The sequence below is a fragment of the Schistocerca cancellata genome, chromosome 2 (genome assembly GCF_023864275.1).
Source record: "Schistocerca cancellata isolate TAMUIC-IGC-003103 chromosome 2, iqSchCanc2.1, whole genome shotgun sequence".
Taxonomy (NCBI): domain Eukaryota; kingdom Metazoa; phylum Arthropoda; class Insecta; order Orthoptera; family Acrididae; genus Schistocerca; species Schistocerca cancellata.
The window spans coordinates 158020953-158038632 of record NC_064627.1 but is presented as its reverse complement, the minus strand read 5'-3'; the positions used below and the strand labels follow the sequence as shown (position 1 = coordinate 158038632).

At 40.4% G+C, this 17680-nt stretch overlaps 1 protein-coding gene across 1 annotated transcript in view; it reads left to right on the top strand.

Annotated features, from left to right (window-relative positions):
• LOC126161446 (probable ATP-dependent RNA helicase DDX46) overlaps positions 1-15086 on the top strand; it is a 150802-nt gene extending 135716 nt beyond the window's left edge. Inside the window, exons 18-20 of the mRNA XM_049917261.1 lie at positions 5819-5985; positions 12849-13022; positions 14579-15086. Of these exons, the coding sequence (XP_049773218.1) occupies positions 5819-5985; positions 12849-13022; positions 14579-14821 (584 nt within the window). The 3' untranslated portion in view covers positions 14822-15086. The remainder of the gene's footprint in view (positions 1-5818; positions 5986-12848; positions 13023-14578) is intronic.
• The last annotated feature ends 2594 nt before the right edge of the window (positions 15087-17680 follow it).

The window sequence follows — 17680 nt, the reverse complement described above, 5'->3', positions numbered from 1 at the left end:
AATGACTTCCTTCATTTCCTCAGAATTGACCTGGACCATAATTACTTTGTCTTTAAAGACACCATATACGGGCAAACTGGTGGGTTAGCTGTGGGATCTCCCATTGCCAGTATAATAGCTAATGTTTACATCAGTCTCATTGAACATCAGGTTTTTTCAATCCACCCACATCATCTTCAAAGAGTAGTATGCTACAAAAGATACGTCGATGACATAATACTTTTATACAGGGTGTCCCAGCTATCTTGTCCACCCAAAATATCTCTGGAACAATAACAGCTATTGGAAAACGACTTTCACCAGTATCAATGTAGGGCTGGGGCCCATGAATGTACATATTTGGAAACATTCTAAAACGAAAGCATGTGTGTTTTTTAACACAAACTTATGTTTCTTTAAATGGACCTCCTATATTTTTTCTTCAGCAATCCATAGCATGACAAAGCACATACACAATGGCGTTGATTGCATCGCAATATTCCCATTACATCCCAAGATATTAAGACGCGAAGTTGACCCTTGAAACACCTGACATGCGCTGCTAGCGCACGTCCTGAGGCTCAGGCGTGAACCCCATGCTGTCCGTAATCGCGATGTGATTGACATGCGTAATCACACCTCCACACTTATCAAGAGGTCCGAAACGAATAATACGGTCTGCTGCCATCCTGCATTAACGTTGTGCATTCCAGCAGGTATTTATCCCATAGGCTAGGGTTGATGCGGTTCTGTAACATATCTGTGTACCGCAACGTTAGTCACAAAGTTAACTTCGCTTATCGTTAATCCGTTACTAAAAAGGTAATGCCGTTCAACATTAAAACTTTACTTTACTGTAGATCTAGCGCAAGTGACAGTTAATCATTCACTCATAATAGTAAAATTCATGTTGATGGTTTTAGTGAAACGAGCAAGTGGACTAAAAGTTTTACCGTTGTTTACGTAAAAGTGTTTTGATTTGGGAAGTTCAGGTAGGACATAGAAGATGAATGTAAACATGTTTAACCAATTAGTTTTATTATCACATAATTATCAATGTTATGTTTATCTAATGCGTTAAATGACAAATTGTTGCAAACAAATTTTTCTTAACATCACTGGGTAAAATGGCCCTTTGTAGATACTTCCACTGTGATACCAGCACTACATACTAAACATAGCGTTCACATCTCATGCTCAAAGTGATGCCCATTGGCTTGCATACATAGGGTCACTCTGCGGATGAAGGATGCCCTACTTCGTGCTACTGTTTCCTCTTTGATGGCTGTACAAGCATCAATAATGCGTTGCTTCATGTCCTCTGGTGTTGTTGGTTCATGTTGGTAAACAGCATCCTTCACTGCTCCCCAAAGAAAATAATCCAGCGGTGTAAGGTCCGGAGATCGGGCAGGCCACCTAACTGGGCCACCTCGTCCAATCCACCTACCAGGGAACTTACAGTTCAGAAGTCGTTGTGCTCGTAAGGCGTTACGTGCAGGGCATCCGTCATGCTGATACCACATGACCATTCTCCAGTTCAGAGGTACGGTGTCCAAGAGAGCAGGAAGATTGTGTCGTATAAGTCTGGAGTATTGTCTGCCATTTTGGATGCCATTTGTAAAGAAAGGTCCGATAATGGTTTCTCCAATAATCCCACACCAAACATTAAGTCCGCCGCTCGTGGTCTCGCGGTAGCGTTCTCGCTTCCCGAGCACGGGGTCCCGGGTTCGATTCCCGGCGGGGTCAGGGATTTTCACCTGCCTCGAGATGACTGGGTGTTTGTGTTGTCCTCATCATTTCATCATCATCCAGGAAAGTGGCGAAATTGGACTGAGCAAAGATTGGATAATTGTACGGGCGCTGATAACCACGCAGTTGAGCGCCCCACAAACCAAACATCATCATCATCACCAAACATTAACTTTCCACGGACGTTGATGCTCTACCTGACGGAGCCATTTTGGATTGTCTGCAGACCAATAATGCATATTCCTCATATTGACAATTCCTTTGTTGGAGAATGATGCCTCGTCGGTAAAGAGAGCATCTGCAAAAAAAATTTGGTTTAGTCAGAAGTTTTTGCTGAGCCCACCGACAAAATGTTACCCTATTGCGGAAGTCATTTCCATGAAGATCCTGGTGTAAATGAACATGGTAAGGATGAAATTTATGACGTTTAAGAATACGCTGTGCACTTGATTTCGACACACCAACTTCACGTTCAATTTGACGTGTGCTGATTTGAGGATTCACAACTATGGTAGCGAGCACAGCAACTTCAGCACGTTCATCTGTGCGTGTTCTAGGACGATGTCAAGGTCTTGGATTTAAGCTTCCCCTTTCACGCAGACAAGATGTGAGATGACCAAACATCCGGCGCGAAGGCGATGGCTTGTCAGGGAATCGTCTTCTGTACAGTTGTTCTGCCTGAACAGAATTTTGTCCACCTACAACAGGGTACAGTACAGGAATGTAGAGTAGGGTAGAAAACAGACATATTAACTTAATAATCATAATGTTCGCTAACAGTACTATCAACAAACAAGCAATCTCATAATGTATTTTCCGTCAACGTATATTCTCCATAGATCAGCAGCATTTCTACCATATCTTCATGTGTGTACATTATACTGTACAGTATAAGTTCCACAACACAACGTTTATTCACAATGTGTACTACCTCCGTGCCGTCACTAGATTACTCTGATGCACGACTACACTAGCAAGCGGTGTACTGCACGCCAAAGCAACAACAAATGGGATGCTCGGAGGGTGGTGGAGTACAGGAGTTTGCATGGGTCGCAAATCATAAACAAGGCGAAGTGGTAACTGTGGCAGTAGTGGGAACTATGTTGGACACTTGACTAGGTAGAGCCAAACCCTGCGCGACAGGCACAATGGGTCATATAATGCATTAGATAAACCTTATTTTGGGTGTGCAGGATAAATAAGACAACCTGATGGGTGTACACCGATCGGTACTGGTTCATATTGTGTACGTAGATACGTAAAACGTGCAAGAGGGAAACCATTATGTGCTTATGAGAGTTGATGGCAGCAGACCGTATTATTCGTTTTGGACCTCTTGATAAGTATGGAGGTGTGATTACACATGTCGATCACATCGCGATTACGGGCAGCATGGGGTTCACGCCTGAGCCTCAGGACATGTGCTAGCAGCGCATGTCGGGTGTTTCAAGCGTCAACTTCGCGTCTCAGTATCTCGGGATGTAATGGGAATATTGCGAAGCAATCAACGCCATTGTGTATGTGCTTTGTCATGCTATGGATTGCTGAAGAAAAGATATAGGAGGTCCATTTAAAAAAAAAAAAAAAAAAAAAAAAAAAAAAAAAAAATAAGTTTGTGTTAAAAAACACACACGCTTTCGTTTTAGAATGTTTCCAAATATGTACATTCATGGGCCCCAGCCCTACATTGATACCGCTGAAAGTCGTTTTCCAATAGCTGTTATTGTTCCAGAGATATTTTGGGTGGACAAGATAGCTGGGACACTCTGTATAATGGGACCGATGCCCTGCTGCAAGTTTTTCAACATGACTTTAACAAAATGCCCCCCAAGATTCAGTGTACTATAGAATATCACTCTGGCTTTACACTCCCATTTTTATATCTGGAAATTTTGTTACAGAACAGTAATGTACACTTCAACATATTTAGAAAACCAACTATGAGTAGTTCTATTATTCATTGCTCTTCAGTTCACCCAAAACAGCAAAATATGGCAGCTCTTCATGCTATGCTTTACCACGCGGCCCGAGTCGCTCTCAAAAGAAAATTACCAGTGCAAGTTGGATACCATTAAATTCATAGCACATGCTAATGGCTACCAGCAAAATGTTGTTGTTGTTCTTCATCAGCAAATGCAATCAAAAGGCGCTTCCAACGATCTGTAAGGTATTACCCTGTCGTCTACTAATAATGATAACTGTAAAAACATTTTTGCAGGATCCCATATGTAGGTGTTATATCTGACAGGATTGGCAAATGGCTTAGGAAAAGGGGGGGGGGGGGGGGCTATACCCGCCTTCTACACCCTGCATAAGGTCAGGCACCTATTGAAGCACCACGAAACAAGAGAAGACGACTGCTACGCACAATCGGGCATCTATTGCATCCAGTGTAGTGAGTGCCCTTCCGCATACAGAGGCCAAACTGGCCGTTCCTTTAGCATACGGTTCAGAGAGCATCAGGATCTTAGCAATTCCAAATCCGCTCTCACTAACCACCTGAAGGATCATAACCATTCCATTTCAAATATAAACACAAATTGCAGGATTATACATATTCAATGTAAGGGCTTGGTTTTAAACATTTTAGAAGAAATAGAAATCATCCGCAGCATTTGCTGTGATCCGTCTGGCATTTTGAATGAGCAAACTGTGCTTAAGCATACAGTCCTGCTGAATAACTTTTCTTTTCTGAAGCAGCATCCAGCCTCATTTCCTTCTCTTTGTGGTCTCTGATTACTGTACGCCATACATGTATACTATTTTTTATCGGGTCAGTGTTTTTTTTTAATGGCCTTCAATAGGCTAAACGAATGTACAGCATATGCCTGTTTTCTATAGTGAGGTCCGCAAGGTCCACCCAGTTCATTTTATATAGCTATAAAATTGTCCTCTCTTAATAAAAGTTGCATGTTTTCATTTCATCCTACGGCTATGGCACATTATAGTACTGTGGCATTATCTGTGCCCCCACTAATTAAAAATTTACCTTTCATGATGTAAAGTGCGTCTCAGGTCTTATCTAATGTAAGCCTCGATTAATTGTCGGCTGTTGGTTAGCAGTTTTAAATTGACCCCACTTTTAATGTGTCCTTTTAATGCCATCACTGCTAGCTATTAATTGGCATATTACTTTCTGACAGTATAGACTGTAAGGTTTCCTACTTCCCTTGTTGATCAGTAACGAGAGCTTGTAAATAGGAGTAGCACATGTGCATGTTCTTTTAACTGATGACACATGTGCATGTTCTTTTAACTGATGACTGTAAAGTTTCATTGTGCTTCATGGTATATATAATAATTTTATATCGCACCTTCCACTCCTTTGTACCACTGTTCTAGATCGACCTGTTCAATACGCTCCTTTACTACGCATAATGCACTTTTAACTTATGTCATGTATTTTTTACGTAATTTTTTGCTTTTCCTTCATTTTAAATGTAAATCAATAAATTCAAATTGTGAATGGCCAGGCTAGTGGTCCCGTGTTCTTCTCTCCGTCAATAGATGGCAGCACTTTTGCCACACTGGTTTACCAATTTGCCTCCTCGTTCGCATCTGCTACTCCCTATTCTGTGCTCATAGGCAGTACACTGTGCCTGCTACATGCAGCACTCGGGGGACCACAGCACAGCGTAAGTGTCGTGATATAATTTGTATATATTCCCTACCCAGGCATTGGTCCACAGTACTGTCTGGTGCCACTTGCGCATTGACATAGGTTTCACAGCACCTAGCCCATCCGGCAGTTTCGAAACGTTCTTTAAAAGTTTTTAAAACTTTTTAGAAAAAAAAATTTGTTTTTTGTTTTTATGTGTGTTGCAGCATGTGAAAATTATCTCCCGTCTTTTGCTATTTCCAGTACGACACCTGAGGATGGGCTTATAACAGTCCGAAACCAGTCGTGTGAAAATAAAGTAATTTACAACTGAAGCGATATTTTCAACCTCTGCTGTTACATTGTTTAACATTTATTTCCTCTCTGCGTCCTTGTAGTGTTACTTGGCTCATGCATTTACGTGATTTCATCTGCTTATTTCAGTATCTGACATCTGTAAACAGTTCATTTATTAATTTCTCTTTTCTACAGTATTACCTGGGCAAATGGGACCCACAGCAACTGATAAGTTGGAATTGGCTAGAAGATTAGCATCCCGCATCAACATGGCTAAGAACTTAGGAGCTGAGGCCAAGGGGGCCACACAACAAGCTGCTGAAGCTATTCTGAAGGGAGGTGGATCACAGCCACTTATCACGGTAATACATCATGGGCCACTCTCACACCCATCGTTCTCTCTCTCTCTCTCTCTCTCTCTCTCTCTCACACACACACACACATATCTGTGTACCCGCCTTTCACCAACTCCCTTTCTCCCATCTATTTCTTTGTAATTATAGATTATTCTACTCTTTCCATGATGTTGGATTGTGTTTTTGGATTGTTATTTGTTCCATACGGTTAATGTGGAATGATATTTTATAAATCCTTGCAGCTGAATTTATTTTTTGTTATCTTTGCCGTATAACTAATGACTGTTGTAAAGAGACGCCAACCCATAAAATTTTTTGTATGAAGGAATGTTTATTATATGCATTCTGTTCTTACCAGCAACAATTAGTACAACACGACCAGTAGACTGAACACAACTGTATTTCACCGAAGCATTAATAACTTGAACATGGTATTTAAGCAACATTAAACAGGAACCAATTACGTACACAAAGAGCTGTAGCTATACATGTAGAGAACTGAGGCTGAGCAGAGCTCGGCCAGCCTTACAGAGACTGGGACCCAGGTGGGCTCTGACTGTCATCTCTCTCTCTCTCTCTCTCTCTCTCTCTCTCTCTCTCTCTCTCTCTGTCACACACACACACACACACACACACACACACACATACACATGCACACGTACGTACGTGTACACCCGTCTGAGGCACCCTCTACAGTCTACAGATGACATAGCACTGCCACACATGCGGTCTTTGGAAAGTGCGCACATGCATCACTGCATTCCTCCCCTCTTATGGAGGTCACAGATTCTTGAGACGTCCATGCTGTCCTCCTCGTCTGCTGTGCTCAGGCTCAGATGGCATGCTGCAACAGGAGCATATGGTATGAAGGTGAAGTGCTTTGGGCACGGAAACTTTCTGTGGCCACCTTCCCGTGCCAAACCATATGTTGACTTCGGGGCTGTTTCTATGTCAACCTCGGGCATCAGCTCTGGTGATAGTGCTTGCAGTGCTAATGGTACTGGTATCAGCAGTTGCTCAAGAACAGGTGATGGAATTCCTGACAATGGAGTCTGAAGCAATAGAAGAACTGCTGGTTTGGCCACCGATGATGGACGCCCTCAACTGCATGGGAGTGGAGAACCGGCAGCAGCAGATGATCTGACTCCCATATGGATGGTCTCAGAGGCAATGGTGTGACATTAGGGGGTGCCTGCCCATTCACGCGAACGTGAAGCTAATTGTGTTACCTTGAGCAGAGACTGTCCTCTGTGAGGATGTCACAGAGACGCCACCCAGGGCATCTGATGATGACAGCTGGAATCCATTTAGGACGATGTCCAAAACCACGTGCCTAGACAGCCACACCAGGCTATGAGAGACGTGGTGGCTGCATGGATTGATGTCCATTTGGAGCACACAGGAGATGTAGCAGCGTTGTCGGCTGGCACCTGTGGAGGAGATGTGCCAGGCTCTTCTTGCAGAACCACGTGAAATGGTACAATGAGAGGAACTGATCTAAGGCAGTGTTGGATGAAGAAGAACATACCTTTTAATCTGAGTTTTTAATGTTCACACTAGGCACCCTGCCTCACTGTTAGATTGCAGATGGAATGGTGGGTGAGGATGTGATGTACATCACGGGAATAGCAAAACGCCACAAACTCCTGTGATGAAAATTGTGGACCATTGTTGGACACTAACATCATGGGTGAGCTTACGAGTGAAAAAAATTTGGACAAAGCTGTGCCTGTAGCTGTTGTGGATGTGGAAACACAACGAATGACATACAGAAAATAAGAATATGTGTCAACGACCAACAGCTAATAAGCATTGAGAAAGGGGCCAGCAAAATCCACATATATATGGTCCCATGCATGTGACAGCATCAGCCAAGATGACGATGCTTGTGGAGCTGCTTGGTACACTGCACTCTGTGAACAGGAGGCAACCTGCCAGATAATGTCATTGTCCAGGCCAGACCAAAACATGTCTCGACAGGCCAATGCTGTTATGCATGTCACAGCCCCATGATCTGCTTGTAATAAATGGAGAACCTCCAAATAAGCACTGAGGGATCACTACCAGAGGGGTCACATGTTCCATGTCTAAAAGCAGAACACCATCCACTACAGAGAATCGATGTTGAAATGTGTAATAATTACATAGGGGGTTGGACACACCAGAAGGTGATGAATCCGTCAGCCATATTGTATGAATATTATGATCTTTCGCAAAACAGGATCCAAAACTATAACCTTCATGATCCATGTTTTGGTTACAGGGAAACAGTCAACTGTCTGCTGTGCACTGACATCAGGGTAGAAACAAAGCAATTTCTCCTGATCAAATCCTGGGTCCAGACTGCCTGGCAGGCAGGACAAAGCATCGGCATTTGCACTTTGATTTGTAGGGTGGAAATGAATCTCGTAGTTGTAACACAAAATGAAAAGAGCCCAATGTTAAATGTGATGTGCCACTTTATCTGGTAATGACGCAGGAGGACTGAATAAGGAAACCAATGACTTGTGACGGGTGACTGGATCGAATTTGGTACCATAGTGAAAAGCATGGAATTTCTTCACAGGGTATACAATGGCCAAAGCAACCTTTTCCATCTGAGAATACCTAGTTTGAGTAGGAGTCTGCATTTTTTAGGCATAAGCAATAGATCACACAGAGCCATCAGGATATCTATGAGCCATTACCGCCCCCTACCCATACTGTGAAACGTCCACTGCAAGGACCAAGTGTAGGCCTCGTTGGTGCAGACTGTAACATGGTCTTAAGGGTGGAAAACACGGTTTCACAAGCCAGCGACCAGTGAAATGGAGGCCCTTTGCACAGCAACGCGTGTAATGGCTGCAAAGTTCTTTGACTACTGTAGGGCATGGGAGGGCCACAGTAGCAAAAACATGTTGATGCAGGGGTTTGAGATCCTTGTGAGAAACTTCAAACCCAAGATAAATAACAGAAGGTTGAAAAAATTGACATTTTCTAAATGACAATTCAACCCAGCCACTTGGAGGACAGAAAAAGAAGAGTACAGGGAGTTTGTAACTGTTCCTCAGTGGAGGCACTGGAAACTACAATGTCATGCAAATAATTTGGTCAGCCTGGCACAGATGCTGTAAGTTGATCAAGAAAATGTTGAGAAATTGTGGGAGCAGTGGCAACTCTAAAAGGCGATCACAAGTATTGGTGCAATACAAAAGGGGTATTGACAATTAACATAGGTTGTGACTCTTCATCTAAATGAAGTTGTAAATAGACATCTGACAAATCTATTTTTGAGAAATATTAACCTTGTAACAACTTTGCAAAGAATTTATCTGGGTGTGGTATCGGGTATGTATCCATTATAGATTGTGCATTCACAAAAACTTTAAAAACGCCACAGAGGCATATCCAGCCCAACCATTTCTTTGCTACAACAAGGGGTAGCCCATTCACTTGATGCAATAGGCCAAACAATGCCGGATTCCGTGAGCCGATCTCATTCATCTTTGACTTGTTCTCTGGGTGCCACTGGAATCGGACTGATCCAGAAAAAATGAGGCTGAGCAGAGTTTTCATGGTAACGTGCTTGAAAATTGTTTGCACACCCTCATCCAGAAGGCAACAAAGAGGAAAACTCAGAACATAATGTTTCTAACTGTGTATACGGTTGTTCAGGCACTAAATTCAGTTCATCTGAGGAGGTAAAACCAAACAACGTAAAAACATCTAATTCAAAAAAATTCTCCCAATATGTGTTACAACAAGAAATGTATGTGACCGGACTACTGATTTGTAGGTCACTGAGGCAGAGAATTGGCCGAGAATAGGAATACTCTGTTTATTGTAATTTACTAACTTTTGTGCCAGAGAGAAAAAGCAGAGAGGTGCCCAAGTCCATATAAGTTTGTGAGTTTCACAAGATTATTGCAGCTTTTATATCCACTTGCATGTGCAGAACTTTACAAAAAATCATAACATCAATGAAAAACTTGTTTGGCGTTACGGAAATATTCGATACAGTGTTTATGTCCATATCTGCATCAGGATCGTTGTGCTGAATTTTTCATTACAAACTGAAGCAATGTGACTTTTTTTGTTGCAATTATGACAGGTAGTGCAGCACTTGGGGGCAGTCAGTGTTCACGGTTAATGGAACAATAAGGGCAGGACGGGAGCATGGAAGGCATACATTGCTCTTTCCTGGCCTGTTTACATTGTTGGTGTACCTGCTGCTGGGAGCAAGGTCAGCCACCTTGACGCTTTGATTGTGTACGGACCGTCACGAACGTGTCTTCCCCGCGGCCAACTATCTGAAGCTTGATGTGGAGGAGTGGGTGCCCAGATGTTTTGAAAGTTCAAATGTTGATGCATTATGGTGTAGGCGGTGCTCATGCTAATACCCAGTAACCGATGGATCTTGTCCATGGTGATTCTGCGGTTGTCCAAGACTAAAACATTCACTTCCACAACCATTTCTGGTGCGATGACACAATGAGCATGTCCAGGATGTGCATCATCTTCCAGTGACTTGCGCACCTCAAGGAATCGTTTGCACCATTCCACAACAATTGAACAACTCGGACTGTACTCACTATACACAGCCTTCATCTGTCGATACATTTCACAGCCTCCAATTCCCTCTGACACCAAAAATTGAATCACTCCTTGTTGTTCTTGCTTACCCACCTGCATGTTCAGTAGTGGACAATAACTTGTGTGACCACCTTCTCTTTGGTGTGAAACCACACTGGTGCTAGGTAATATCAAACAGTGGGCAAGCACCAGTCTCTCTACCAGTAGATGGCGCCACCATACCTGCAGTTACATGGTGCCACCTTATGTGTAAGGCAAAGGTAGACGCACTGACTATGTTTCATTTGAGTGAACCTCATACGTTGTGTCCCAGGAGGAATGGTCAGTGTTCAAGGATATGACAGGAACTACCGATCATGCAAAGCAAAAAAGTCTAGTAAATATGGGCTCTGAAAACGTACCTTAAAAGGTATGAGCACTTCATTATCTTTAATACTGTGAAAGAAATCATTTCTGATGCAAGCTCATTGCTTTCCGTATTTTGAGAGGAGTATGGATCAAACCAAGAAAAAAAGAATCCTAATAAATATGGGCTCTAAAGTCCATCCCATAAAAGCTATGAGCATTTGTTCAGTAGAAGAGCTATGTTTCACAGTAGCAAAGATGAACAAGTGCTCATAGCTCCTAAGATATGCTCTCTAGAGCCCATGTTTAGTGGACATTTTCTTCTTGTTTTGGTCCATATAACCATTGCTAAAAATACGGAAAGCAAAGAGCTTGCATTAGAAGAGATTTGTTTCATTGCATTAAATATGAAGAAGTGATCATGGTTCTTAAAGTATGCATTTTAGAGCCCATATGTACAAGGCTTCCCAGATTTTAATGTTTTAAGTTTCTAAAAATACTCTGACAGTTGTACAATAATCATTCAAAAAATAAACAAGTATTTTGTCCTACATACAAAGAGTTGTTACTAGTATTACAGATAAAGAGTTTGAATTCGCCTCATCCATGCATTTCCTTCCCAACATAGTCAACTGAAACACTGAGGTTTTTCCTGTGATTATTGTTACTGTGAGATGTTTCAGGTACCTTGTTGTTTTCAGTATTCAGGCTTTTTGATGCAGCTCTCCATGTTAATCTATGCTCAGTAAGCCTCTTCATCTCCAAATAACTACCGCATCTTGCCTTTATATCGTGTTCAACCAAGACACCTTCCTTAATGTTCTCATCGTTATCAGAATGGTTACCAACAGTATTGTCCCTTGACTTTTGGAAATAGTGCTAGTCCCAATGTGTCAGTTCAGGAGATTTTCTTTGTTTATACAGTGACATGCTTCAGCATCATTAACACTTGTTCACATATTGTTCAGTTAGTGTGAACTTTCATATTGGCATCTTATCCATAGAATGTGACAAATCTGTGTTGAATTTTCCATGCGACTATTTCTCACATTTCTATCATCTGTGAATTGCAGTGGGCATGGTCACTTTCACAGCTACGTACAATCACCGCATGTGTAGATCTGTGGTATGAGGTGCACGAGGCAAGTCTGTACACTTTATTGGATGTAGTACACAGAATGAAAGATCTATTTATCATCCATGCACAGATTCTCTTTGTGTTCTTACTGACCTTTGTACATAGGACTTAATTTCTATGACTGTAACCTGAGAATTATAGGATAGAATATTCACATATTAATATTCAAGCAATTCTTGTTCAGTACATGCTACAAGTTTCATGAAGATTCTCAGTGTGAAAGAACACTGCTTTTAGATGCTTGTCATTAGATAATAAAGGAAAAATTAACTGAAGTTTGGTTTAACAAAAAAGATCATTGCATTTTCCTCCCATAGTTCAATTTTAGTTATATTTTTCTGTGGGAGTGCACCTCAGAGGACCATGCATTGATTTATACTGCTTCATTCATTAAAATATTTTAGCTAGTACTTAATACTTTATCTTGGTAATCGTTGTAGTAATTATACATTAGTATTTGGATTTTATTTGTCGACAGTCCATCCAGTTGCTTTTTTCTTATATAAATGTTACCAATTTTCACACAAAATAATTGTGATTTGGGCTGTATTTAAATAAAATGCTTTGTAAGAAATAGTCTTTGTTCCTCCAGACATTTGTCAAAAGCCAATGCATTAGCATTTCATTCTTTTGAGAGACCACTGAACAACTAGTTAACTTGTAAGCATTGTATTGAGTCCACCAGTTGCTGTTTTACAACTGCCACCTCTTCCTCTTTAAACATCCTCAATGCTACTTATTCTGATTTTCTGCCTACAAACTCAGTTCTGTGAAGCTGCTGTCTGATACTTGCTTTTAATATACTGTTTATTAGGCCAAGACTGTAGCAGAACAGCTGGCTGCCAAACTGAACACGAAACTGAATTACCAGCCGAAAGAAGAAGATGACAAAGGTGATGAAGATCAAGTTGAAACATTCCGCAAGTATGAAGAAGAACTGGAAATTAATGACTTCCCACAACAAGCAAGATGGAGAGTCACATCCAAGGTAAACTGTCCCTATACATGTGTGTTAGTATGATTCTTAAAGTTCTTCAGTTTGTGAGATAACACAACATTTGCAATTATCAGTTGTAATAGTTCTGTTCTAATATTTGTGATGATGCTGGCTGTTGTTGCACTAATCTTGAATAGCAGGATTCCATGTACAGGCTTTTCCTCTGGCAAATTGCCTCAGAATTATTCTTTTGTGTTTTATCCTTTCCTGTTGTCGTGATATACTGTTATGCACCAAGAAAAGCATGTAGGCCATCTCAGTTTTTGTGGAAATAAAGAGCTGATATGCTTTGGTTCAGAATGCATTGAAATCTGTTTGGAAGTGCATTTGTTTGTAATTACCTAGTTCATGAACTTTAGGCAGTGAGCTCATGTGCATTATACTGACCACACTAATTGTTCTTTTTTGCTGCTTTCTAATTATATGAGAATCACTTTAACTTACTTTTTATTACTTAGCATTAAAAATGCATTGTAGAAATGTGTACCAAGCGTATAATACTTCTTGCAAAAACATAAAAACATCTGTCTAACAGTGAGTCATGCTGGATTTGTCATCCTGCCTATAAATTTCGACTTGTTGATTTTGTTTCTTCGTATTCTCTATTGCTGATTTTTACTCACAAGAACATTTACTTATCGTTCTTCTTATCATTCTTCATATACAAGTTGTCTTCACCTTTAAATTTCTTGTACCTAAAACTTCTTTAACAGTTGCTCAAAAATTGGTATTTCAGATGGTAATACGACAAGTTCTTCTCTGTTGTTCACATCACTTTATCATGGAATCTGTAATTATTAATTTTTATTAATAATGCAAATCATCATCATTGAATTTGTTATGCAAGAACTAATTAATATCACACATTATTTTATCTTTTTTTATCTTCATTATTAATGTTGTTATTACCATTTATTATTTTGTTAATAATGCAAATTATTATTATTTTGATTGCTACATAGTATTTTTTGTGTGTGTTGTTCCTGGTCAGATGTAAGAGAAGGCCTTAAGGCCCTAATTTGGTCAGGCTGAATAAGCAACAAATAAATAAATAAATATTGTCAGTCATCTCTCTTATTGCAACAAAGAAAATGTAAGCTTTTCAGGAACATCATTTTGTGGTAAATAATGGGAAAGATAAGAAATCACTTCTGCCAGTAAAATTTGTTGAGAAGTGTACTAGGTGAGATACTATTTAGTATCTCCTGAATATCAATTTACAGTTCTTAACCAATCTTTACTCACTGACTGTGTGAAACTTATCAGTTAATATTTTATACAAACTATTGGTTTTCTTTTATGATTAAAATCTTCAGTACATCAAAAATAGAGTTCACTAAATATAAGATTTTGATCACAATAATGTCAGTATATTCTGAGTTTTAATCACAATGTTCTGTTGCTGGAACACCTAGACTACTGCTTCCACTTACAGTTTTCTCAACAACTTATTGTAATACACTGTTATTGATCGTCATTTCCCATTAGTGCATGTAATGAAGCACAACACTAATTTTATTTATTTATTTATTTTATTTTTTTTCCAGGAGGCACTAGCACAAATAAGTGAATATTCCGAGGCTGGCATCACAGTACGAGGTACCTATTATCCCCCAGGCAAATCACCCCCAGAAGGTGAACGTAAGCTGTACCTGGCAATTGAAAGCACAAATGAGCTTGCTGTATCAAAGGCAAAGATTGAGATTACTAGGCTCATCAAGGAGGAACTTCTAAAATTACAGAGCTCAGCACATCATCTTATGAACAAGGCTCGATACAAAGTGCTTTAAGATAATGTGTATATTGGGTGTACAACTGGACATAGGCTACAGTGTGAGATTGATAACAGAAACAGTCCTGTTACAGTGGAATAATAAAGAAATAATATTGCTGGGAATGCTGGACAGTGTTTGTTTTTCAGTAAGAAGTGAACAAAAGAACATGGTTCAGCTTCTGGACCTATATTTTACCGGAAGTGCAGTATGCAGCATGACAGAATTATTTTTCTGTTTGTATAACAAGAAAAAGGTTCTAACTCTTATGCAGAAAGTGGACTGCTGTAAGAAATACAGAGCCTTGTCACATCAATTATACAAGAATGATTGTACATATCCCTACCTGTTATTAAATGTATGTGCTTATGCTTGTCACTATAGTTCACGTATTTTAAAAGTTCTGTATATGTACATATTTCAGAGGTCCCTTGACAACCATACAAAAATAAAGTAACTATAAAGAAGATTGTGTTTTCTTTGATAGAAATATAGATACATCTTTGTAGATACTCCGCAAGCCACCATAAGGTGGGTGGCGGAGGATACCCTGTACCACTACTTGTCATTTCCCCTCCTGTTCAACTAACAAATAGAGCAAGGGAAAACGACTTGTACTCATGGTCCTTAAGCACAGTGTATGTTGGCAGGAGCAGAATCATTCGGCAGTCAGTTTTAAATGCTGGTTCTCTAAATTTTCTCAATAGTGTTTCCAAAAAAGAATGCCACTTTCCTTCAGAGATTCCTATTTGAGTTCCCGAAGCATTTTCGTAACATCAAGTTTTGTTCTAACCTACCAGTAACAAATCTAGCAGCACCCCTCTGAAATGTTTTGATGTCTTCCTTCAATACAACCTGGTACAGATCTCAAACACTTGAGCAGTACTCAAAAATAGATTGCACCAGCATCCTATATGCAGTCTCCTTTACAGGTGAACTACTCTTTCCTAAAATTCTCCCAATAAACCAAAGTCGATGATTTGCCTTCCCTATCACAGTTTTCACATACTTGTTCCACCTCATATTGCTTTGCAACGTTAGGCCCAGATATTTAAATGACTCGATTGTGTCAAACTGGACACTAGTAATACTGTATCCGAACATTACAGGTTTGTTCTTCCTACTGATCCATATTAACTTACATTTTTCCTCATTTAGGCCTAGCTGCCATTCATCACACCAACAGGAAATTTTGTCTAAGTCATCTTGTATCTTCGTACAGTCACTCAACTTCGACACCTTACCATACACCACAGCATCATCAGTAAACTATTGCAGACTGCTGCCCACCCTGTCCGGCAAATCATTTATGTATATAGAGAAAAACAACAGCAGTCCTATCACACTTCCCCAAGGCTGTCCTTACAATACCCATGTATCTGAAGAACACTCGCTGTCGACGACAACGTACTGGGTTGTATTATTTAAGAGGTCTTTGACCCACTCGTATATCTGTGAACTTATTCCATATGCTCATACCTTCATTAACAGCCTGCAGTGGTGCACCATGTCAAATGCTTTCCGGAAATCTAGAAATATGGAATCTGCCTCTTGCCCTTCATCCATAATTCTCAGTATATCATGTGAGAAAGGGCAAGCTGAGTTTCGCTTGAGCGATGCTTTCTAAAATGGTGCTGATTCATGGGCATAAGCTGCTTAGCCTCAAGAAAGTTTGTTATTTCGAACTGATAATGTGTTCAAGGATTCTGCAGCAAGAGACGTTAGGGATATTGGTCTGTAATTTTGCAGGTTTGTTCTCTTGCTTTTCTTATATACTGGAGTCACCTGTGGTTTTTCCAGGCGCTTGGGACTTTGTGCTGGGTGAGAGATTCATGATAAATGCAAGGTAGGTAGGGGGCCAGTGCCATAGAGTACGCTTTGTAAAATCAAACTGGTATTCCATCCGGACCTCGTGATTTATTTGTTTTCAAATCTTTAAGTTGCTTCTCTACGCCAGGTATGCTTATTTCTGTGTCATCCATAGTGGAGTCTGTCCGTTGGTAAAATGATGGTATATTTGTACAGTTCTCCTGCGTGAACGATTTCTTGAACTTAAAATTTGAAACTTCGACTTTTGTTTTGCAATCTTCAACTGCTACACAGACTGGGCAACAAGGGACTGAGTGAAGGCTTAGACCTGCTTAGGGATTTTACAGAATTGTTTTGGGTTCTCTGCCAGATCTTTTGCTAAATTGTGATAGTGGCAGTTGTATGCTTCATGCATAGATCTTTTCACAGGCGCTCGAATCTCTTCTAAAATTGGCTTGTTGTAGTTTGAGTGCAACAGCCTCTGCTTTCTCAGCATCTTACGAATTCTGTTATTAAACGATTGTGGGTCTTTTTCATCCTTTATCCACTTACTAAGCACGTAAATCTCCAGACCATGATTTACAATCTGCTTAAACTTTACCCATAATTCCTCGACATCCACCCTACTGGTACTAAGTGATGTCAATTCACTGTCTAAGTAAGACGTTGATAACTGCTTATCTGCTCTGTCCAGTGGAAACACTCTCCTCGTCTTCTTGACCAATTTACTAACTTTCATAAGCATAGTTGCTATAATGACATCATGATCACTAATCCCCATTTATATACTGACCTTGTCGATATATTTCGATTGCTTGTAGTCTGCTGAGACAATTCTCAGAAAACATGTTCAAAAGTATTTTGCTTGGCTCTCTCTCTGTACCCCACTCCCAATGAATCCATAGACATCCCAGTGTATACTTGGCAGGCTAAAGTCGCCTCCAGTTAGTATTGCATGATCAGAGAATTTATGCATTATTGACCGTAGACTTCCTTTGAATGATTCTATAACTGCCACAGCAGAATCGGGTGGCTGGTAAATCAGGTCAGGAATGAGAAAGGGAAAAT